Source organism: Phoenix dactylifera, chromosome 4 (genome assembly GCF_009389715.1).
Source record: "Phoenix dactylifera cultivar Barhee BC4 chromosome 4, palm_55x_up_171113_PBpolish2nd_filt_p, whole genome shotgun sequence".
NCBI classification, from domain to species: Eukaryota; Viridiplantae; Streptophyta; class Magnoliopsida; order Arecales; family Arecaceae; genus Phoenix; species Phoenix dactylifera.
The window spans coordinates 20,160,048-20,183,147 of NC_052395.1; the positions used below are offsets into that span (position 1 = coordinate 20,160,048).

General features: G+C 40.0%; 2 protein-coding genes across 2 annotated transcripts; one reads left to right on the forward strand and one right to left on the reverse strand.

Moving 5' to 3' along the window:
- Positions 1–2,022: 2,022 nt before the first annotated feature.
- Positions 2,023–7,415, reverse strand: LOC103712786. Its single transcript, XM_008799410.4, has 2 exons — positions 6,808–7,415; positions 2,023–2,976 (listed from the first exon to the last, which is right to left on the reverse strand). Exons 1-2 carry the CDS (start codon positions 6,953–6,955, stop codon positions 2,294–2,296), a joined length of 831 nt encoding a protein of 276 aa, XP_008797632.3. The 5' UTR covers positions 6,956–7,415; the 3' UTR covers positions 2,023–2,293.
- Positions 7,416–7,955: 540 nt separating this feature from the next.
- Positions 7,956–15,002, forward strand: LOC103712785. Its single transcript, XM_008799409.4, has 6 exons — positions 7,956–8,246; positions 8,384–8,778; positions 8,900–8,985; positions 9,081–10,961; positions 13,411–13,540; positions 13,922–15,002. The coding sequence occupies exons 2-6, from the start codon at positions 8,628–8,630 to the stop codon at positions 14,626–14,628; spliced, it is 2,955 nt and encodes a 984-aa protein (XP_008797631.2). The 5' UTR covers positions 7,956–8,246; positions 8,384–8,627; the 3' UTR covers positions 14,629–15,002.
- Positions 15,003–23,100: the final 8,098 nt, after the last annotated feature.

The window sequence follows — 23,100 nt, forward strand, 5'->3', positions numbered from 1 at the left end:
AAACCAAGAAAGAAGCTTATATCAAGTCGAGCACCATATAATGTGTACATCCAAAGTAGCAGAAGGGAGTATCTTCGAAATGAATTTTCAAAAATACATGTTTAGAAACCTAGGTAGTTCAAAGTTTACATTTTGGTATGTATACCTACAAAATGACTTCCTTGTTGGGAAAGAATCATCGCAAAAGAAAGTTGAAGGACAGGGTTCATGCACCAACACAAGACTCTATTTGACCAAAGTACAGGCTAACAAAGAGGATCCTAGGTATAAACACATAAAAACAAAATACTGAGATTACAATTGTTAAGCATCTTAGATATGACTGTTTCAGAGGAAACACGTTAGAAATAAGTGCATAAGAATCAACTAAGATGGTCTGGGCACATTGAACATAAATTTAAGGCAATCTTGTGAAGGAGTTTAACTTAGGTGTGCCATGAAGGTTAAGGATAAACAAAAGAAGACCTAGTAATATAAATGAAGTGTTATGCAAAAAGAATCAGTGAATTGGCAATGACAACTCATGCAGCCTGCAATAGGATGGGCTTGTGAGAGGCTTGTTACAATTTTGTCATTATAGCATGCTGAGGGATTAAGAAGGTGGCTTTATCAAGGGTCACAAAAAAATGATTTTCCACAAAGAAGGATAGACAAGCACTTGTCAATTATTAGATTCCAGTCCACAAGTTAAGATAGGAAGAAAAGCATGAAGGTCCCAGCCTTTTCTACTATAGCTATATGGGTTCACTAATTAGAAGAGGTGAAGTTTAAAGATAGGAATGATAAAGATCCTGATGACAGCACCAAACTTTAGAGAATCACTATCCTAACAGAAAAATATCAAACCTAGACCACACAAATGCAAGAAATAATGCACCACTAAACAATGACTGCTAAAATTTGATCTTTATTCAAAAATTTGACAAGTTTCTCTTTCTTATAGCACTTTCCGCAAAAATAATGTGTGACAATAAAGTTTCCTAACTTTTAGGTAAAAAATGAAATAAGATGGAATTTAACTAAAAGCCAAAACCAAATATACATTGCAATAGTGCCACTTGAATTTGCTAACTCTGGCAAGTGCAACCAAACTCTATTGGTGAATGCATGATACATCCTTCATGGGATAGAGAGAGTGGTAATTCTACAAAGGCCACTATCTTGGGAGAATTATTGATGAATATCAATTGCACTAATAAGAGGATGTACAAAAGAAAAGATTTCAAAGAAGCCATGAAGTTTCAAAACCTCCTATCAGAACCTTCACCTAGATGTTAATAAGCCCTAAAGGCAATATAACTGATTGTTAATTATCTTCACTCCATCATCGATTTTGTATGCAGAAAGCATGGCCACAAGCTCGTTTATTTCAGGAACTTTAGATGTCTCCCTTGGAGATAAGAACACAAAACAAGCAAACTCAATTCAGAAGTTGGGAGGAAAAAGAGAAAAAAAAGCGTTTTTTTCACTATGAATATTATAAAGCAATCTGACTCTTTCCACCCTGTCCTTGAATATAGAAGGTCAAGAGCTACCAAGTCTAACAGCAACTTTGAAATTTGACAGCATTTTGTATGCTGGAGAGTAAGTTTGATGTTCTTCAGTAACTATCATTTTCTTCTGCTAATTTTAATAGCAGGCTGGCAGATTCACCAGTAACATAATAAGCCCTCTTTCCTAGCCATGAGTCCCACCCTCGGAATCAACCAATCAAACATATGCCATGCGATATAACTTCCCACCACAAGCATAAGAAGTCTGGGAAGTGCCAATAGAAATTTTGCAAGATTTATTACCTCAAAAGTTTTCAAATAACTGCAACCAAAACATTATATCATATCAAGTTTTTGACTGCAACTATATAGGTAGAAACATAAGTTTGAACTAAGTTGCATCATCTTATAACACATAGTGAAAGGATTTTAAAGAATGCAAAACGTGTCAATTATAAATCAAGAAAAGTAAAACATCTGCCATCAGAACATGGAAGATGTAAATGACAGTTGCCAACCACCAAGGATGAACGATCATACCATATGACATAAGCCTCCATAGATTGTCCGAAAGAAGAGAAGAATAAGAAGAGATGCAGAATCATAAATGCAGCTCAACATTGTATAGAAACACAATCTAACACCAGCGAATTCTATTTCTACCCAAAATTTTGAAAGATATAACTATTCAAACAACCAAACCCACTCTATTCCCCAATTACCAACATCAGACAACTACCCAACAAAAACAAGATTAGCATCGATATAGAAAAAAGATGGTATGATTCACCAAAAGGCACCTACTCTTTCATGTTATTACTGTTATTCTTATTGAGCAGCTCATCCGGGACGACTTTGAGCAGCTTCCTCTGCTTCGACTTAGCGATTTTCTTCAAAGTCTTGGGGTTGGTGATCTTCTGGAGCTTCGTGCCTGTTCTCAGAGTGTTCTCCTGTTTCCTCTTCTCCCTCTCCTCTCTCATCTTCCTCTTCGCCTCCTTGTTCCGCCGGATCTCCTCCTTGAGCTCCTCCTTCCTCTCCCGGAAGGCCCGCTTGAGCTCCTTCTCCCTCGTCCGGAGATCGAGGGAAGGGCCGCGGCGGGAGGCGGCGATGGCGGATGCCCGGCGGGTGCGTGTCTGCTTCCACTTCCGGCCGGAGACCTTGCCGGCGATCACGCCGTCATAAGTGGGCCGGCCGAACGTGGGCTTCTCCGGGTTCTCGAGGGAAGGGAGAGCGGGCCTCTTGGACGGCGGGAGGATGGCATCGCCGCCGTCGCCGTTGGGGTCAACATCCATGGATTCGGGACCATGGGATTCGGATCTCTTGCGCTTGTTCTTCTGGCCGCCGAGGCCTTCGTCGAGGCACCGGAAATCCAGCGTGCACGCCATGACACTAAGGTTCTGGTTAGGGTTAGGGTTCGGGGAATAGCAGAATAATCGAAGAGACGCAGGAAGGCTCGGGGTCATCCAAATCCAATCCCCTGGGCCTGGATGTAGGCGAAAGGCAAATGGGTTACACTGTGTTGGGTTATAGTAGTGATATGGGCTTTCTCCTCGTGGGCCCGTCCTACCAAACTTGGGAAATTGCTGGCTTTTGGAAGGGTGGTCATTCATCAGTCATGATCAGTAGAAGAGCATTGAAATAAATCAATCACTCCTTGCTTTATAATTTTTATCTGTTTTCTTTTTTTCCCCCTCTTAAATGTGGCATGCTGAGTTTTTTTTTTTGAGAATATGCGGAGTAATTTTGACTATGTTAAGATATGAATTAGTTTCAGTTTAAGCAATATATGGCCCAGCCATAAATGATCCACCTGTATCATTATTAGACCTACATGAAACACCACTTTAACCTAATCAAAATTTGAGTTATATACCAATAGGGTTTATTTGAACTCATGCATTGAGTCGGTTCAACATCTATCTATATTCTCTCTCCAACTACTCGGGCCACAATATAATCTAAAAATATTACCTCTATTACATTAAATAGGGGTGGCAGTTCACTCGGCCAACATAACCCACAAACCTGCTAGGTCTGGTCGAGTTTGGTTTAAAGCCTTTCAAACAATTAGATCATAGAAAGAGATGTGTATGATTAATAAAATTATGTATTTTTACTGATATTTATGTATATTTTAAAAACAATAGAGGCTTGAAAATAAAAGAAGAGATGAGTTTAGCATTAAAAGTCTAAAATATATGAAGTAGCCGCCTACAAGGCCAATTGAGAGTCGACAGATTGGTTGCCGGTCGGCTTCGAGTTTTGACTCGATAGCAAGTCGGGTTGGATTCAGGTTTGGCCCTCTGGGCCTTAATATATGCATGAGGATGACCTGCTCGAACGTGACCGACCGCAAATTGCCACCTCTTATCAATTATTCTTCTAAATGTGAAATTAGTTTTTTGTTCCAAAACTCATCAAAAGGAATTTCAGAGTGGAAGTTTTTGGTAATCGGAGAAAGCAAGCTGGCACACTCCAAAACTGCATGCATGCACACCTATGCTTCCACCTAAATATTTCTGCGAGTTAAACTTGGTGGCATATGACGTCAAACTAATCATTTTACATAGTGCAATAGATAGTTCTACAAATATGAAAATGTTTTATGATTTATCTCATGCCCACATTTTTTTTTTGTTTTCTTCCTACAATCATGTCAGTTTTTACTGCATCATTGGATTGGTACGACGGTAAAGTAACATTATTGATGGTATATGTTTTGCTCTTCAAAGTTTTAGATGACTCCAATATGACCAAGAGATTCATGTTGCATGTCTTGAGGTGGCATCATAGTTTAGATGATCCTTTTATAGATGTCAGATGGCTCGGGTAATGATTCCTTGCTTGCCCATAAGATGTTTCCGTGCTTCATCATGCAGCAGGGTGACGGTGGCCAAAAAAAGTGAGGTGACACCTGCTGGTTTGTCTAGAAACAAGACTATTTCATGTTGCTGCCAATCCAGTCTTACATAAACCTTGTGGCATGGAAATAGTTATGTTCAAACAACCATTTCTTTTTCTTTGGCAAGTAACGTTCACTTTCTAAGCTCTTGGATTCTTGCTACTTAGTTGCTTCAAGACCACTCAAGGATGCTCTCGACCCAGGAAAGGCGTATATTTATTTATAGGGTTTCAAGAATATGTCGGAGTTTTGCATATCCAATGTGCCATTGTATAAAACGTATGCAAGCCATGTAAAATCATGTGATTTTGAGAGATTGCTCTGCTCTATGAAAATTTGATGTTAAAAGAATAAATTGGCAATAAACCAGAAAGGTATAGAACTGATAGCCAACCAGATGATAGGGGTACACATATCCAGCAAATCAAATTGCTCTAGAAATAGCATTGGGTTTGTTTGGTGCCATTCTACAGCTGAGCTTATCAAACAACATCTAGATTGCCTTCAGAAGGTTTTGGCAACACAGTTCTGCCATTAGAAAAGAGGAAGCCTAGAACTGCAATCATAGTAAAATCAAAGTGCAATCCGGCCTAAATATGAATGGGTTGACTTGTTTTGAACTGTTATTTCAGCTGGTTGGCATCCATTTCTCCAAGTAAAAGATCCTAAGATTTGAAACTAAATAGTAATAAATAATTATCATGTTCTTAAAATCAAACAAAAAATGAAAGAAAAACTGCGGTATAGGATAGAATCCTGACCGAGAGAAATAAAATTTTCAATATATCTGTTATCTTGGTGAATTGTTGTGACCGAGAGAAATCAGAAAAAATTGAAAAAAAAAAGAGATCCCAATCGACATTTTCAGATCAAGATATCAAAATCTTGGTTGTATATTAAACCCATGATTAATATTGTACTAAATATTAATTTCAAAATTTGATAATTTTTTAAAAAATCTAAAAAGGCAAAAAAGTGAGAGGAAAATATCTCCCAATAACGACATAATATCCAACTAGCCGATATCTCGAATTTTATCAATTTATATCGACCGAAATATTAGAGCCAAATTTTATATTTATATCATAGCGGGAGGTGCCTTCTATCGACAAGATGAAAACCTTAAATACTAGAACAGGTTGATTCTGATGAATATATTTTTTTTAGAAAAATAGGCCGAGTTCATGTTGGTTTGAGTTTCATGCATGTTGAAAAATTATCAACCGCATCCACTTGTTTAATAAGCATTCAGGATATCGAGCCTGAAGGCAACTCTTTATCGAAGCTGATAAAATGATCTAGCACAGCTAACACAATTATTTAGTAAACAAATTAGGTTAAGGCATTTCAAAGTTGACATGTCTAACAAGCTGACTAGAAATTCTTGAGCATATCTAAAAGCGTGGCTTGACATGGTTAATTGTAAACTATGGTTAACCCACTAATTTCACATTTTACTTACTGCTCTATTACAGCATCCAAAATTATAATTTAAACATATCACTACTCAACACTACAATACATGGTCAAATGGGTTGGTATGAACCATTTTAAAATCTAGGTGTAATCTTATCGATCTGTTCTAATTAGGAAACAAGTGGATCTGAATTATTTTGATTTTCTTGAGAAAAAGAATCAGGCAAATCCGGATCAAAATTTATTAGAAGAGCAACGGCTAGCTTAGGCTAACTGAGCCAGTAGAAAGTAGAAACCATTCAGAAGATAAAAATTCAAGAGGATAAAAAAGAAAGTTACAAAGTTATTAAGGAAATACATCTAAAACAGCTTAAGCTTTCCTCCTTTCCTCCCAGTCCCAGAAATCACTGAAATCCAGTCTTTAATCAAGAGTAGAAAACTCTCGGATTCTTCTCTAGCTGAATGATGATTGTTTCAAAACCGAAATTTCTTTTAAGCCTGAGAGACCACAACAACACTAAGATGACCACATCAACTCTATATCTGAAGCTTTTATTAGCCTGAGTTTGGCCTCCAAATTGCCCATATCTCATTAACTTTGGCAGGAAAACATCTAAATCGAAGTAGTGTAGCAAACCAATTCCAAATACACAAATCAATCCGAATTAAATGTGTTAGGTATTGTATCCAAGCCCTATTAATGGACCAATTGCCTACACCCAAACCTGTAAGTTTTTTTCTCCAGGTTGAGCTGGATTATTCGTAGGCAAATATCAAGGTTTGGTGACCATGGCCATGGTCAGAACGTTTCGGCAAGAGAGTAATGCTAGGATAACACGAAAATCTAACATAGAAAATTAACAAATTAATGCGTCAGCATACGAGGAGCGTTAGGGTAGCGTCGAGCTGGCAAGTTAATGACACCTCAAACGCCGTCTACTTCTGGTGATGGAGAGAGGAGAAGGGGAATGATTATTAAAAAAAAAAAAACCGTACCTTTATTTCCAAAAGCTGGCCTTCCTCGTCCGGTGGTCCCGGCTCCCGGTCGCCCAGTACCGCCGGCGCCGATGACGATGACCTTGCCCGCGTCGACCCCAAACCCTAACCCTAATCTCCTTGAAAAAGCCCCCAGCCTATCCCTCATCTCCTCTCGTCTCCCCTCGAATAAAATTTCGACTTCTCTCTCTCTCTCTCTCTCTCTCTCTTCGTGTTCAATGGGTCACACCGTGTCAAATCCGGAGCCAGCTATGGAGCTGCGGCCGATCCAGCGGAAGATCGAGGAGGTGAAGCGGCGGACGCGGACGAGGAAGTCGAGCATCGTCTACACTGCGGAGCTACGCCGCACGGAGGATCACGAGGGGATGGTCGACGGCGACTCCGTCCGTGGTGTCGGCGGGAAGTGGAGCCGGAGAACGGGGGCGTCGAGTCGCCAGAGGCCGTTGCTGCCGCCGTCAAGGAGACGGAAGAGGAACAGAAAAAGGTCGAAGAGCAGAAGGCAGCAGCGGAGGAGGAACACAAGAGGAGGTTAAGATTTAGCGCGGAGGAGGACAAGGAGGGGACAAAGTTGGGGTTTTCGGCGGCGATACTTGGCAACCGGAGAGGCCGGAGCAACGGCCGAGGAGGGCTTGGTTGGGGAAAAAAAGGCTACAACTTTTTTTTTTCCACTCTCCGTCACATCAAAAGGTTTGTAGGGGTTAAATCGTTAATTTCTAAGCAATTGGATGCCAAGCAAGCAGCCACAGTGGCTAACAGACCCAGACCTTTAAGTGACAGCCCGTCTTTCTTGTTTGTTACGTGGAGCAGTCCCTTTCAGCCATGGCGAAACAGTAGAAGCCACAGCCTTCACCAGATTATGGGCTATAAATCCTTAGATTTAGACGTTCATGCCGAAAGAACTCCTCTTCTCCTACCGCTCCCGTCATTTCACTAAAGTGGGTGGCGCTCCACCCGTGAACCGTAGCGCCACGGATGAAAACAACCGCTCAGAAGCACGAGGAAATAGGAAAAGGTGAAAAAATTGCCAAGACGAAGGAGACGCGATCCCCGTTTTTTTCTTGTTGTCCTTATTGTGATTGCGACGCTTGGAAGCTTTGAAAACGCATGATAATTTAAAAAGGAACAGGAAAAACTGTTAAGCTTGCAAATCCTCTGTTCCAGGCCTTACTTTAATCTAGTGATCCAGTTTTGGATGTTGAGTAATCAACAACTTGGTTCTTTCTAGCTGTGATCTATGGCAGTGGTGTGAATAAAAATAAGAAATAGCTCAGCTGCTGAGCTCCCAGTGCCCGGCAAGAGCCTTCCCTCCGGGAAATCCACCACTCGACAGCCCCAACAGTACTTTACCAGTGGCCGCAGTCCCCCTGGTTTTCCCATGGGCTCACAAGCTTCGCTGTAAAAGAAATAAAGAGAGAGCGGCAACGTTGCTTTCACTGCAGGTGGGAATCCCCCTCCCTCGGACACTGCACCTGTTCTTTCAAGGGCTCAGAGATTTACAGGGTCCTCTCCATCTCTCTCTCTCTCTCTCTCTCTCTCTCTCTCTCTGGTCCTTCTTTCTTTTTGCAACTTTTCGCAGTTTTGCATCGTGTGCACCGCTTCAGCTGGGTCGATTTGCTTCGGTTTGCGTGTGGCGATGGGAATCGCCCGGTTGGCAGCTGTACCCGCGCAGCCTCGCGTGCTGATGCCGCAGACACCCCAGTGTCCTCCTGCTTTTCCTTGCCCCTCCGCTCCCGGGGACTCCTGTCCCTTCCCATAGATCAGATTGCCCGTGTTGTGTTGGAAGAAGTCCGTTTGATAGGAAAGTAGAGGTTTTGGAAGAGATGAAGGATGGTGCGTCGGCGTCGAGCTTGGCGATCACGGAGAAGAGGCAGAGGCCGCCGCAGCAGAAGCCTGGCGGCGGATGCATCAGTGTCTTCTTCCAGCTCTTCAATTGGAAGAAGAAGCTCTTCTCCAAGAAACTCCTCCCTCCAGGTGACACATTGACCCGTATCTCGATCTCTAGTGCTTCAAGAAGCAAGAATGGCCTCAATTGGCTCATCTTTTTAACTGTCTCTTGATCGTCATCTTTGTTTCTTTCTTTCTGGTAATGCAGTCTCTGGTGCCGCGAAAAGGGTGTCAAAAAAAATTGCTGGTAGAGAGGAGAAGATGCAGAAAGTATCCATGGCAAAGCTGTTACTGGTACCTCTTCTTCATTCCAACGAGATTTCTGTTTTGATTTATTTCTGTGTAAAGATTCTGCTCCAGTTTTTTTTATAATCTCTCCAAAACTGTAGATTGCTGATGAGAACCATGGAGGCTTTCCGAATACGAAAAGATCAGAGGATGAGACCAGCTGTTCTTCTTCCCCGGGTGGTCTGGGCGACGGGATGCGTGCTCCTGGCTTGGTGGCCAAGCTCATGGGCCTCGAATCCATGCCTGTTGCTCGCCGTGAAAACACAACGAATGCTTTGGGTTCCAAGCTCGATGGCACTCTCGATGAGGCTTCCGAGCTTGAAGAAATTTGCTCGGAAACGGGTGGGCATGGAAAGGCCGAGACGAGGCCTCAGAAGGTCCAGAAGACTGGAGTCACTTCCCGGTTCAGTTCCAACGATTTCCAGTTCAACAGGAACATGCTATCGAGCTCGAGAAGGCAGCACCAAAAGCTCGCTTCCCCTGTGAAGAGCCCAAGGATGTTTTCGAGAAGGAACAAAGCTCGGTTGATGGAGGCTGCGACTAAGATCCTGGAACCGGGGCTGCAGTCCAGGAATCAGGGCAGATGCGCCCTTACTTATATCAGCTCCTCGCGAGTCCGTAGAGAAGGATCCAATGCTGCTCTGTTTCTCAGGAATTCTGGAGAACCATTGAATGATTTGCTCGTTGGTTCTTGTAAGAATTGTGGAAATGTAGTTGAAGTTACGGGGCTAATGACAGGCACCAAGGAGACGCAGGTAACTGAGAATGGGCACTGTGATTCAGATTTGAATAATGCTTCATCTTCCCATGGTGGTGGGTATGAAAAAAATAAGCCGAAACCTCCAGCCGTGCTGTCCGGTCCAAACAGAACAGCTTCGCTTCTTGTTCATGGCAATGTCAATGTGCAGAATTCACCAGAAAGCGGTCAGAGTAGAGCGACATCTCTGGCTCTTCAAGCTAAGATCAATGTCCAGAGCAGAGCTCATGACTTGATGGAAAGGAAGTGCCATAAAGCATATGATCAGAACCTGTGCAAGGCCAGAGTTGAACTAGCTTCAAGATCTGCCCTCAAACAGAATAATTTGAGGCAAAACCAGTTACCATCAGTTAATGAGAAAGCATTTGTGGGTTCTGAAGTGTGTGGAAGACAACACAGCGGGAGAGAACCATATGCATCAAATGGGACCAAGGATTTTGTTGCTTTGAACAGAAACCTGAACAATTGTTTGCGTTCCAGATCCCCATCTAAAGTTTTGGAGAGAAATAGAATGGAAATGGAAAGGAATGATTTGGAAAAGAAGAACGTTGCTCAGAAAAGAAGACTGGTGGGTAACTCTCAGATTGGAAATGCAGGAATGGTTAACGTAAGGTCAATGAAGCAAAGAAGTGCCAGACGTGACTTGATTAATGAAACAGCGACAAGGGTTATGGTTAATCGTTCCATCAATAAAAACAATACCAAAATTGAGTCATGGAAACAGGTGCAAGTTGGTAGCAGAGGCGGGAATGCAGGTATAGTTTCTTTCACTTCACCGATGAGACAAGGTTCTAGGTCTTCCACCCACAGAAATATGGTAGGGAAGAGAAGGGGTGTTAAAGAACTTGTTCATGATGCTTCTAGTTCGAGAAAGTTGGTATCAGATGCAGAAAAAAGAGTAGCAGATGCAGAAACAGGAAACTTCTCATCTCAGAAAGGAATGACCCAAGGAGAGGTTCCACTGGTTGCTCTTCTAGGACAAATCAGAGAGTCTTTGGTCCAAGATGGGTTACAAACAGGGGGTGCTCTTCCACGAAGATCTCCCGCATCTGTTTTTGAAGAGCTGATATCTGCCCTTAAAAATGGATCTCGCCCACCTCAGAGAAATGGTGATGGATTGCCAAGTAGGTTGGGCCCAAAAGATAATTCGTGTTATGACTGCACTGACTTGTCTAATGATGCCAATTCTCATGGTGACACACCTACTATCAATAAAAACTTTCAGGTCAGCTTTCTTTTGTACTTGCATCAGTCCTTTTAGATTTGCATTGTTTTGATGGATGGTTCAAGTTTTCTAAAGGTAGTGTTCATTCTCCTTGATCTGGACAATATCTTAGTTCTGTTTAGCATGGATATGGGATGAAGCCAAGGGAGCTTAATTTATGTAGTATAGTTGCAATCAAACAACACTTTATTTTGAGTATGATCTAGATTCTATGTTATTGTGTATGACATGTTAAATGACTATTAAGTAGTTTACTTGCATTATATCTACTATGAAAGTGCTAAATGTTATTTAACATTATCTAGATCTTATGATCTAGACTTTATGATTTCTAGTATTAAGTAGTCAGACAAGCCGACATGTTAAATGTCATCTAGATTTTATGTTATCTAGATTTTATGATATAGATTTTATGTTGTTTTGTTGGGATGGAATCAAAGAAGCTTGTGCTTACTTGCATTATACCTACTGAGTTTTTGATATATGTTATGGTTCTCATAAAGCGAGATTAGAAGGACATTGATACTGTTAAGTAGGGAATGAGGGAAGGATTAAGATTGATAGTTCAAACTTGCTTAAAACCTTCTCAAAAGAGTATGGCAGGTAGCTTTTTATAGAAGTCATGAGCAGCTTATCTCTCCTTTCAATTTGATGGCCGGTTATTACCTTTTGACTCCTTTCATGAAATGCATGTTAACAACTAGCCTAATTAACTATTTTGACTACTTTCTAGAAAGTTTCTTCATCTAATCTGCAGTGGATGGTGACCTCTTTTATACCACATCATCATAATCTTGTACTTTGTAGGTTTTATTAGTAGCTCTCGTTAGCCACATTCAATATATAGTTATACTCAGTGGCACAGGGGCATTCTGGTTAATCATGCTTTGACATTATTAATGTAACAGCGTTAACTCTAAAATTTGTTAATCTGGTTGAACAGTCAAGCAGATAGAGATGGTGTTCATAAGTTAGTGTTACTGGGACACTTTAAAATTTGGGCATATCTGGACACCTGACACCAAACTTCTTGAAACTTCAAATTAACAATCATGACATCATCACAGTCATTTATGAAGTCATGACACATCTACTTAGAAGTTTTCAAGTATAACTAGCAAAGTTTTCGCAAATCCTACCAAACTGCAATGCAATGGGTTCAACTAATTATTCATTGCAGAAAAGGGGAGGAAACTTGACCTAATTTATTAAAATAAAATGACAAGAAGAAAATTAAAATGTATTGATTATACTAAAAGCGGGGAAAAAAAATTAAATTCCATAACTTCAACTCCCGCAGAACAAAGCTAAGGAAATAAGCACTTTTCGACTTCTAGCGTAAGGATCTATGAGGTTTTGGAGCATGGTGAACTGCTGAAGTCTTCTTATTACACAGTGGTTGGTCCATCACAGCTCTGATAACATCTTATATGTAACTGTTCTTTTGAAGGACGATTCCATTGTTCCTCTCCCTCTCTCTCCCCAAACTCCCAGGCAGATTGCAAAATTTAATTGATCCCAAGCTAGACGCTAATCGAGCTCCTCCTTTGGAAGAACTACCAACTATTGTCAGGGGATTCTTTTCTTCGTCCACGTAGTCCAGAGTGATTGAACTGTAGCATGCATTCATCTAAGAAAGGACCAAGTTGCACTTGTAAAGGGGCATCTAAGAAAAAGATGATTATTTATCTCTCTGTCATTACCACAAAGTATACAATGTAGACCCTTCTTTAGCAAGTTCTCCTTCATTTTTGATTTATTGTTTAACACGATCCGCATAAACACTTTAGTCTTTTCCTGTTCATTTGTTTTCCAACGAGAATTGAAGAAAGGCAACTGGACTCCACCGCAGCTGATGAAATTATGGAGATCCTTGCAGTTGTATCTCCAATCCCTTCTTTCCTTCCAATAACCATGTCTTTCTGTTACTCGGAGCTTTTTGAGATAACATGGTCGCAAACTCATTCCACTCTACAGTAGCCTCCCTGGTCAGTTGTCTGAAGATTTTGATGTTCCACCTCTTCAAACTCTTATCAAATTGAGAAACCACCCAACTAATTATTCATTATTCACATATATCTATATAAATTTACAAACACATCTATTAAATATGGATGTGTCCCTGTGGCCACTTCTCTAAAGGTTTCCTTCCAACTCTTCTAGATACCTAGACATTTTACAACCGTGTCACTTGCCCAGGTAACATCGGTGCATGTCCGTGGGGCCCTTCTTCAGTATTGGCATTCAGCAATGATGCATCCATATATCATGCATTTTCGTATCGTTTACTAGCACAGTGGTTTTTGCTTTGTATGCATTTTTACAGTGCGTATGTTGTGATGGATGGCAGTTAGTGGCCTCTAGCCATATGGAAATCAACATTTTTTCCCCAAAAGGTATTAATTGAAAGGCTTTCTGGTGACTGTAGTTTTGTTGTCGATCTCTTCAGGCAGGGGCAAAAACAGGGATATCCATGGCATATACCGCCAGTGATGGTGATCATCCTAGCCCAATATCAATTCTTGAAGCTTCTTTCTCAAATGACAGTTGCTATTCTTGGAGTCCCAGTGGCTGCTCAGGTGTGAAAATCACTTCTACCTTTGCCAAAACAGTGAACCATGACCATGTTCCTTGTTGTTTAAACAGCCCCGTCCCTCTTTTTTTCGTTAGTATTTTCTTGTTTGGTGCACAACAATTTTTTTCTTTTGGTGGACACAACAATAACTATCATTTGCCTGGTTTATGCTTCAATGAAACTTACACAATTTGATAATTTCAACATTTTATTTGTTTTTCTTTTGTACACACTGCATCCATTTCATTACTAGAACCATCGCATCCTTGCTTTTTTTTGATTCCCCGATCCTGCATTTTTATATGATTTCAAGTCTGTTTGAGTTGATTTCTGCCTTCGTAATTTACAATCCTATTCAATTATTTTTGTATGACTTTTACTTCAGGATGCAAGCCAGACTCCACTGTAAGCTCCTGCAGCAAGATACAAGCGTTGGATCGAGAAAGTGATCTTTTAGACTCTGCATCTTCCACTAATATTGGGAATTTTGATACTGACAACACTGCCTGCCCGGTTGACAATATTTCAACCATGCATAGTATCTATTCCTGTAAACCTGAACTCAAGGACAGTAAGCTCGGGTATTACATCGATGCTATTTCCAATGCTGGATTACTGTTTGAGAGCAGTTCCTCGTTTGGGTCAAATGCGGCAGAAAACTTGTCCATGGATTTGTTTCTTCACGATATGGCAGAAGCTATGATAGATGCTTCTCATATTAGTTCAAAATGTAGTTCTGGTTTCACAGAGAATAAAGAGGGGAGTTCACTTAGGCGGCTTCATTTTGACTGCATGATAGAGTGCTTGGATTCTAAATACAGCTGCCTCTGTAGTTCTGGTTACAAGGCATGGTCGATTCTCCCATTGTTTTTAGGCACAGATAGGTTGGCAAAAGAGGTTGAGAAGGAGATAACAGGATGGACACGTTCCGCTGGGAAGACTTTAGATGAGCTGATTGAGAAGGATATGAACCTTTCAACCGGAAAATGGACAGAGTTCAAAATCGAAGCATTTGAAATTTGTATGCAGATTGAGGGTGACGTACTCCAGGTACTGATTGATGAGACAGTGATAGATTTTTGTTTGTGCTGAATTGAGACATTGGAATGCTAAAAGCTTCTTAAGGAGCATACTGCAGTGTATTAGATGCAGACTTGTGAGCTGTACTTTGTATACGACCATGTGTGGGCAAAAGCATCATGTACAAACGAGGTGGTGTTTCGGGTTTTGTAGAGGAATTGTTCATAGGAGTTTTTGTGGATTTGGAAGGAGCATTGCAGCTTTTTTGCATTGAAAGTTGCTGCTTTCTGGAGTTGTCAAATGCTGCTTTTTTTTTTTCTCTCTCTCTCGCTAGTAGTTATCATAACTGAGTGATGTATCACATTTTGTTGTAGTTTCCTGAATCTAAACCAAGTAGTTGAAATATCTCTTACTAAACTGGAATCTATAGCGTTTTCTTATTTAAATCAGTCTGTAGGTTTCTCAAAAAAAGGGGACACGGGTTAGGCTATGCAATCGAAGTAAATTTTTTGTACCAATGGGAATAATGGACTCTACTAGAGATAGCCTTAACAATAGAGTTTGGTGCGGTCATCAAAATTGCATCATCTGTTCTTATCAAGATTATGCTTCCTATTTATTCCAGTGATGCCTGTTCTCTCAATCAATTTGAATGCAAATAAAAAATTTCATGGAAAGCCAGAGAGGACTCGGTCCTTTTTGGCCTCTTCATGCAAAAGAGGAGATTTTCAAGTAATATAAGGATTGATAGGGTTGTCCTGTTCAAACAATCCTAGGAGAAAAACTCACCATAACAACCATATTTAATTCAAACACATCTCCTAATTAGGAGCCTTACCAAATCCACCATAAATTACGCCCAAATCCCTCTCTTCTCGCCAACACTCCCCCTCAAGTTGGTCGAAGATATCAATAGCGCCCAACTTAGACAAGATCTCTTGGAACCGGGCTACTGGTAAACCTTTTGTGAAAATATCAACTAGTTGTTGATTGCTGCGAATATAGGAAGTAGAGATAATTTTGGCTTGAACATTTTCTCGAACAAAATGGCAATCAAACTCAATATATTTTGTTCGCTCATGAAACACTAGATTTGAAGCAATATGAATTGTAGCTTGATTATCGCAAAACATCTTTGTTGACTGCGATGAGTCAAATCCCAAATCTTGTAACAAAACACGAAGCTAAATAATTTCACTCGTAGTGGATGCCACAGCTCTATATTATGCTTCAGCACTTGAACGCACTATAATATTCTATTTTTTACTTTTCCATATCACCAAGTTACCACCCACAAATGTACAATACCCTATTGTGGATCTTCTCCGTTTGACATCCTACCCAATTAGCATCAGTATAGGCACTAATATAACTGTGTCTGTTCCTTGGCATCCATATACCTCTTTCAGGTGATCCTTTCTAGTATTGCAGTATTCTATTAACAGTCGTCATCTGATTAACTGGTGGAGCATGCATAAAGCGACTAACCAAGCTCACTGCATAAGAGATATCAGGGCGAGTAATTGTGAGATAGATTAGTTTACCAACTAATCACTGAAATTGACCAACATCAGATAGCAGTTCACCATCTGCACAAAAATTGCCTCCACTCTCAATAGGAGTGTCAACAGGTTTCACTCCTATTTTTCTGTTCCATGTAATAAATCCAACACATACTTTCTTTGATTAAGAAAGATGCCTTTATTTGAATAAGCAACTTCTAATCCCAAAAAATATTTTAAAACACCAAATCTTTAATGGCAAATTTTTTATGAAGAAGAGCCTTGAGTTTTGAAATTTCATCTTGATCATCTCCAGTGATTACTATGTCATCCACATAAGCAAGAACAATAGTGGTGCCAAAAAAACCTTTCTTGACAAATAGCGAAGGATCTGCACTGCTTCTTTTAAGCCTAATATTTATCAACACATGATTAAGCTTAGCGTACCAAGCTCGTGGAGATTGCTTGAGACCGTAGATAGCTTTGTTCAACTTGCATGCCAGATCAGGCTTGTTCACTAGATAATGTCCTGGTGGAATACTCATATAAACTTCCTCTTCTAGATCGCTATTGTTGCCCAAGGTGACAACCCAAGAGGGAGGGTGAATTAGGTTTTCTAAATTTTATGGCCTCAAATTAATTCTTAAGTGAGTATATAGTTTGGCCTATGTGAATTATATAGGTGTGGTGGAAGCAAGAGAGATTAAGCTCTAGTTAAGCACAATTAAATCACTTTTAGAAATTAAGCTAGAGCAACTATACAATATAATAAAGAGAGTAAGCGAGAGGCACAAAATGAACACAATACAAACACAAGCATGTATAGTGGTTCGGTGCACCCCAAGGCACCTACGTCCACTCCCCAAGCGTCCTCTTGGAAATTTACTATAACCCTTCGGATTACAGTTGGATTATTTTACCGGGCTCACAATCCAAAAATCCTACAATTTGGTTTTTTGGGATCACCAATAATCTACGTTGATTTTACGGGCTCACCAACAACCTACGTTGGTTTTACGGGCTCACCAACAACCTACGTTGGTTTTACGGGCTCACCAATAATCTATGTTGGTTTTACAGGCTCACCAATAATCTACGTTGATTTTACGGGCTCACCAACAACCTACGTTGGTTTTACGGACTCACCAACAACCTACGTTGGTTTTACGGGTTCACCAAAAACCTACACCGTTGGTTTTAAGGGCTCACCAACAAACCTTACAATGAATAAGAAATCAAAGGTATAAAGCTCCTAAATGAGCAAATATAACAAATATGCACTAACGAGAAGAAAAGAAAAATGTTATCCCTTTGAAGGCGCTTTTCTTTTCTTCGTTGAGATTGCTTCACTCTTCAATGGATTGGTTGAGCTCTTGAAGGCACTTAAATTCTGTTCAACACACTTCTTTTGGGTTTGAACTTGAAGCAATAAATTGAACTCTCTTGGATTTTCCTTTTCTCTTGAATGCACACTTAAATCCTCACCAAGATTTCCTTCCTTTGATGAATAGTGGCTTTTAAATACTTCTCCAACCTCCAAAGATCACTTTCCTACCGTTGGAATAGAGAAAGTAGCCGTTTATAGCCGTTGGGGACTTAAAAATAATTCTGCAGAACTAGCCGTTATGCTGTCAACCGTGCTGGGGTCGACCCGAGCAAATCTGGGGTCGGCTCAAGTTACTGTTCATCAGGCTGGGGTCGGCTCAAATTACTGTTCATCAGGCTAGGGTCGGCTCAAGCTTTTCTGGGGTCGGCCCCTACTACAATGGGGTCGGCCCTCTCAGGAAATCCAGAGACATCTTTTTTTTGAGTTCTGAAGTTGGGGTCGGTTCATGGTCTCTTAGGGTCGGCTCAAGGCTACCTAGGGTTGGCTCCACCTGGGGTCGGCTCAAGGAAGCTTGGGGTTGGCCCTCTCAGTCAATTCCAGAAAACTGTTTTTTGCAGTGGCTGAAGCTGGGGTCAACCCGAGCTTTTCTGGGGTCGACCCGAGTTACTGTTCATCTGTGCCAGAATGTTTCCAAAACGTGCCAGGGTCGACTCCATCTCTTCTGGGGTCGACTCTTACTCTGTGCCAAGTGTTCCAAAAGCGTGCCACTTCGTTCCAAGGCATGCCAAATATATCGGGGTCGACTCCAAACTAATTATGGTCGACTCCAAACTAATTGGGATTGACTCTAACCATATTTTTCTGCACTTTGAAGGTTAGTTATGCATATTAAAATAACAATATAATATTCCAAGTAAATTACGATGCATAGCACAGTAGAGTTTCATACCCTTAATAGTGAAAATTACCGAATTGCCCTTTTAGGTATTTTTAATGTGAAACTTTACCAAAATGGATTCTTGAGATTTCTACCATTCTTTATTACAAATTTTATCTCGTTATCAATTCTTAAGAGTGGTTTTGACCATATATTCCTAATGTATCGTGAATGTATCGAGGGTGTGTCATTTATCAATGATATATCGAGTTAATTTGCATTTCTAATTTGATATGGCCTCACTGGTTGTGTTAATCATCAAAATAATATTATCATCCTCAGCCATGTAAGAAGACATCCTTTACATCCATCTGAAAAAAATTCCAACCATAATTGACAGCAAGAGATAAAAGAACCCAAAAAGTATTCATCTTAGCAACTGGAGCAAAAGTTTATATGTAGTCTACTCTATATGTCTGAGTAAATCACTTAGCAACAAGTCTTGCTTTATATCGTTCTATGGTACCATCACTATTATACTTGATCTTGTATACCCAACGACATCGCACAGATTTCTTTCCCAATGGCAGCTTGACAATAGTCCAAGTTTTATTCTCATCAAGAGCTCGGAGTTCTTCTTTCATAGCTTGTTTCCAAACAGGCTTGGAGTTGGTTTCTTGAAAGTTTGTTGGTTCATTCTCATTAGATATAGCACTTAAGAATGAGCAACTTTATCATATGTCACATAGTCTTGTATTGGATAAGATACTGCATGATAAGTAAAGAAGTCTTTCATCACAGCTAGAGGGCGCGACTCTCTACTTGACCACCGTGGGATAATTTCAGTAGGAAAAACATTAGACTGAGTAGAGTCCTCTAGTGCCAAAGATCCAGGCTCCACGTTGGCCATAGTTTGCACCTACTCTGATTCTTGTTCCTCAGTCACCATAGGATTGACGCTCGCTATTAGAAGTGGTACCAAATTAGATAAGTCCTCCCCCTGTGGCAAATTCACATCCTCCTTTTTGGCTTGAAAGAAAGGCTTAGACTCATCAAATCGAACATCACAAGAAATAACTAACTTTCGTGATACTGGATCATAACACTTGTACCCTTTCTTTGTAGAAGAATACCCGAGAACTACACAATGAGTGGCACGAGCATCTAGCTTATCACGATGAATTGCCTGTTGATGAACGTAACATACACAGCCAAAAATCTACAAGTGGGAGATATCAAGCTTGCAGTTTAAAAGAACTTCCAAAGGTGACTTGAACGAGAACATGACTAGGAAGTCGATTAATTAGATAGACTGCAGTCAAAACTCCATGTGACCAATACTTTTTTGGAACATTCATTTGAAACAAAAGAGCTCGGGTGATCTCTAGCATATGCCGGTTTTTTCTTTCAGAAACATCATTCCGCTGTGAAGTACCGACACAAGTTGTTTGATGAATGATTCCCTGGCTGCATAAATAATCAGGTAAAGTACCTTTGACAAGCTCAGAACTATTGTCAGAACGAAAAAATTTCACTTTAGCACCAAATTGATTGATCACCATGCTATGAAATTCTTTAAAAACAGAGCACACATCACTTTTAAATTTCAATAAGTATATCCAGGTAGCACGGGATCGATCATCAATAAACAACACAAAGTATTTATAGCCATCACAAGAATCAATAGGTGCAGGACCCATAAATCAGAATGAATTAATTCAAAGAAGTCAGCAGTCAAAGACTTTGAATTACTAAAAGGTAAACGAGTCTGCTTAGATAACTGACAAACATTGCAAGTAGAGGACTCAATGAGTAATGAAGGAAAAAGACAAGACAGAATACGGTTGGATGGATGTCCAAGCCATTGATGCAAAACATGACTTTCTGTCAAACCTCTAGTGTGACATGCTCTGTCAGATGATTTGAATAAGTAGAGACCATAAGAATAAACTCCCTCACCAATCTCCCTCCCTGATGTTCGATCCTAAAAGGTAACAACAATGGGAGAAAAAATAACATTGCAATTTAGTGAGTGTGTAATTTTTCCAACCGAAAGGAGTTGTGACGGAAATGAAGGACCAAATAGAACATTTGAACTAGGAGAGCTAGAGAATAAGTTAATTTTTTCAAATCCCAAAACTGAAACTGTGGTCCCATTAGCAACAGAAACAACATGATTGTTGGAATTATCAGAGAAATCAAGCAAATAAGTAGAATCGTTGGCCATATGATTTGTCACTCCAGAATCAACGATCCATGTATTGACACTAGAAGAACTAAAGAGAGCTTGAAGGTTACCTGACACATGAGTGGAGGAATCTGGGACTTACCGAGTTGTTGAAGAAGGTGACTTAAATGTTGTATAGAGATCGATGTATCTACAGCTGCTGCTTGCTCCTTTTTATTAGTGCTACCAGGATTAGGCCTGAGATGAGGATGAAGATCCCAATAATAGTCCTTGGTGTGCCATTTTTTTCCACAATGTTCACAAGAAAAAATTTTCTCCTAGTTTTATTCTTATAATTATTTTCTTTTGCACTGCTGGAGACCTTCTTCTTTTCATATTTCTCAGATAGAAAGGCACTGGATTCAATTCTATCTGATGTTGATTTCATATCGCTACTCATAACCTTTTTTCGAGTCTCTTCTCTTTGAATAGTTGAGCACACATTAGACAATGATGGAAGTGAGGGATTTATGAGTATGTTACTTCTGAGATTCTCATATTCTGGCTTCAAGCTACTCAGCAGTGAAAAAATTTTGTCCTCTTCCGCTCGTTTCAGAAGAGTCTTCACATCAGTAGTAGGTGGGCGATACATGTCAAGCTCATCCCACATTTTCTTAAGACCCCCAAGATGTTCGATGAAGGTTTTGTCACCTTAGTCTGCTGCAGCAATCTCCTGCTTTAATTCAAAGATGCGAGCAACATTATTTTGATTACCATACAGATCTGAAAATGAATCCCATAATTCCTTTGCTGACTCGGAAAAGGTAAAGATATCAGCAATTTGTGGCTCCATAGAATTGAGAAGCCATGATCTAATGAGTTGATCATTACATATCCACTCTTCAAATTTCGGATTAGTTTTTGCAGGATAGGTAGTTTTACCATCAATGAAACCCAACTTTCTCTTGCCCCCAAGAGACAGCGTCACAGCACGAGACCAAGATATATAGTTAATACCATTCAACAGAACAGTTGATAGCTTCCAACTAGGATTAAGATCAGATTCTCCCTTTGATAAGGAGAGGAAACACAATCAGATCAGAAAAAAAAATGATCTAAAAGAAACACTTACTCGGATAACCTTTGGTGCAAAAACTAGATCGACAAATAACTCAAACCAATGGTGTCGACCTTGCCTTCTTCCTGCTCTAATACCATGGTGAAACAAAGAGTGGAATAGAGAACAAACAATTTTTTATGTGGTTCGGCTCGAAAGCCTACGTCCACAGGAGAAAAGAGATGAGATCTTTTTATTGACTACATTAACAAAGAATACACCAGCAAAGACCCATATAAAGGCCAAAGGCAACAATAGAAGGAGGGTCCAAACAAGGCAAACAATCGTAGGAGAAAAACTCTCTATAACAACCGCATCTAATTCAAACACCTCTCTTAATTAGGAGCCTTATCAAATTTCTGTTACCAAATCCGCCATAAATCACACCCAAATCCCTCTCTTCTCGCCAACAGTTTTACATAGGCAAAGAAATGTTAGGATTTTTCCAGCAAGCTCAACTTCGTGTCTCGAAGGTGAGCTAAAGCTCACGAACAAAGACTCAACCTGAAAGGTCATAATGCCAGAGGACGTGTAATCTCGTTGGAAGGCCAGCTCGGAGGTATGTTTTGCTTGAAGACATCGATAGTATTGCCATCAAAATGGTCGTGATACAATATAATTGCTCTACTTGTTGTTGAAATTGGGACATCTAAATTAAGACAAATCCTCTCGTTTCGGACTGCAGTCTAGTTTTAATCAGTCGAAAGATAGGTATTTCTTCCTTCATTTTACCCACGACTGCTTTTCTTGACAAACCAAGCTTCAAAAGCAACGAAATATCATACCCTTATTCTCTCGTGCCTTTTCGTTCCGAGACTTGCCCCAAGCTTTGGTCTATGTAGGATTCTACAAGCAATAGGTGAAAAGCCCGTTAGAATAATTTCAAAATATGAGCTTACATTGATTGCATATTTTTGTTTTATAAAACGGATTAGACGTATGGCTCAGAATGGTACTATGGTTAAGCCTAATATGATGTGTGATCATTTTGTTTATGGGTTTTGTGAACCTTGAATGTATAGGATTGAGTCATATTTATTGTGGTAATTTTGGTATGTAGGCCAGGAAACCCAATTAGGATTTTAGAGCTTTTAATGGGAAGGCTCCTCTATATTTTCTATATATAGGCTAGGTCCCCCTCTCCTCTCCATATGGTTGATAGCTTGCCCCATTGATGGCTATCTTTTGTAAAGAGCAAAGAAGGGAAGATCCAGCCGCTATTATTCCAGGTGATTGAAGAACGTATTCAATATGTCTTCCGCAGGTATATTTCTCAAACTTGAATACGGTATTATTGTGATTCTAAATCTTAGCATGTTATTATTTATGACTAACAATTGGTATCAGAGCCTCCATGCTAGGATTAGAATCCTTCATATATCATTATTATTTTGTCTAGATTTATGGATTAATTTTATGCATTGGTGAATGGATCTCCTGCATCAACCGATCTCCCATTGATAATCAAATATCTGATTTGATTTTATTTTAGATTTGCATAAAATGTGATTGGATATGATTTTCGGATTAAAAAAAAAAGGAGAAGGTTTCACT

Excerpts from the sequence above, each read along its gene's own strand:
- LOC103712786 (XM_008799410.4), bottom strand. The coding sequence starts at position 6,955 with ATGAGGGATAGGCTGGGGGCTTTTTCAAGGAGATTAGGGTTAGGGTTT. Across the intron at positions 2,977-6,807 it reads GCCAGCTTTTGGAAATAAAG|GCCCAGGGGATTGGATTTGG; the intron begins GTACGGTTTTTT and ends GCCTACATCCAG.
- LOC103712785 (XM_008799409.4), top strand. The coding sequence starts at position 8,628 with ATGAAGGATGGTGCGTCGGCGTCGAGCTTGGCGATCACGGAGAAGAGG. Across the intron at positions 8,779-8,899 it reads CAAGAAACTCCTCCCTCCAG|TCTCTGGTGCCGCGAAAAGG; the intron begins GTGACACATTGA and ends CTGGTAATGCAG. Across the intron at positions 8,986-9,080 it reads CCATGGCAAAGCTGTTACTG|ATTGCTGATGAGAACCATGG; the intron begins GTACCTCTTCTT and ends CCAAAACTGTAG.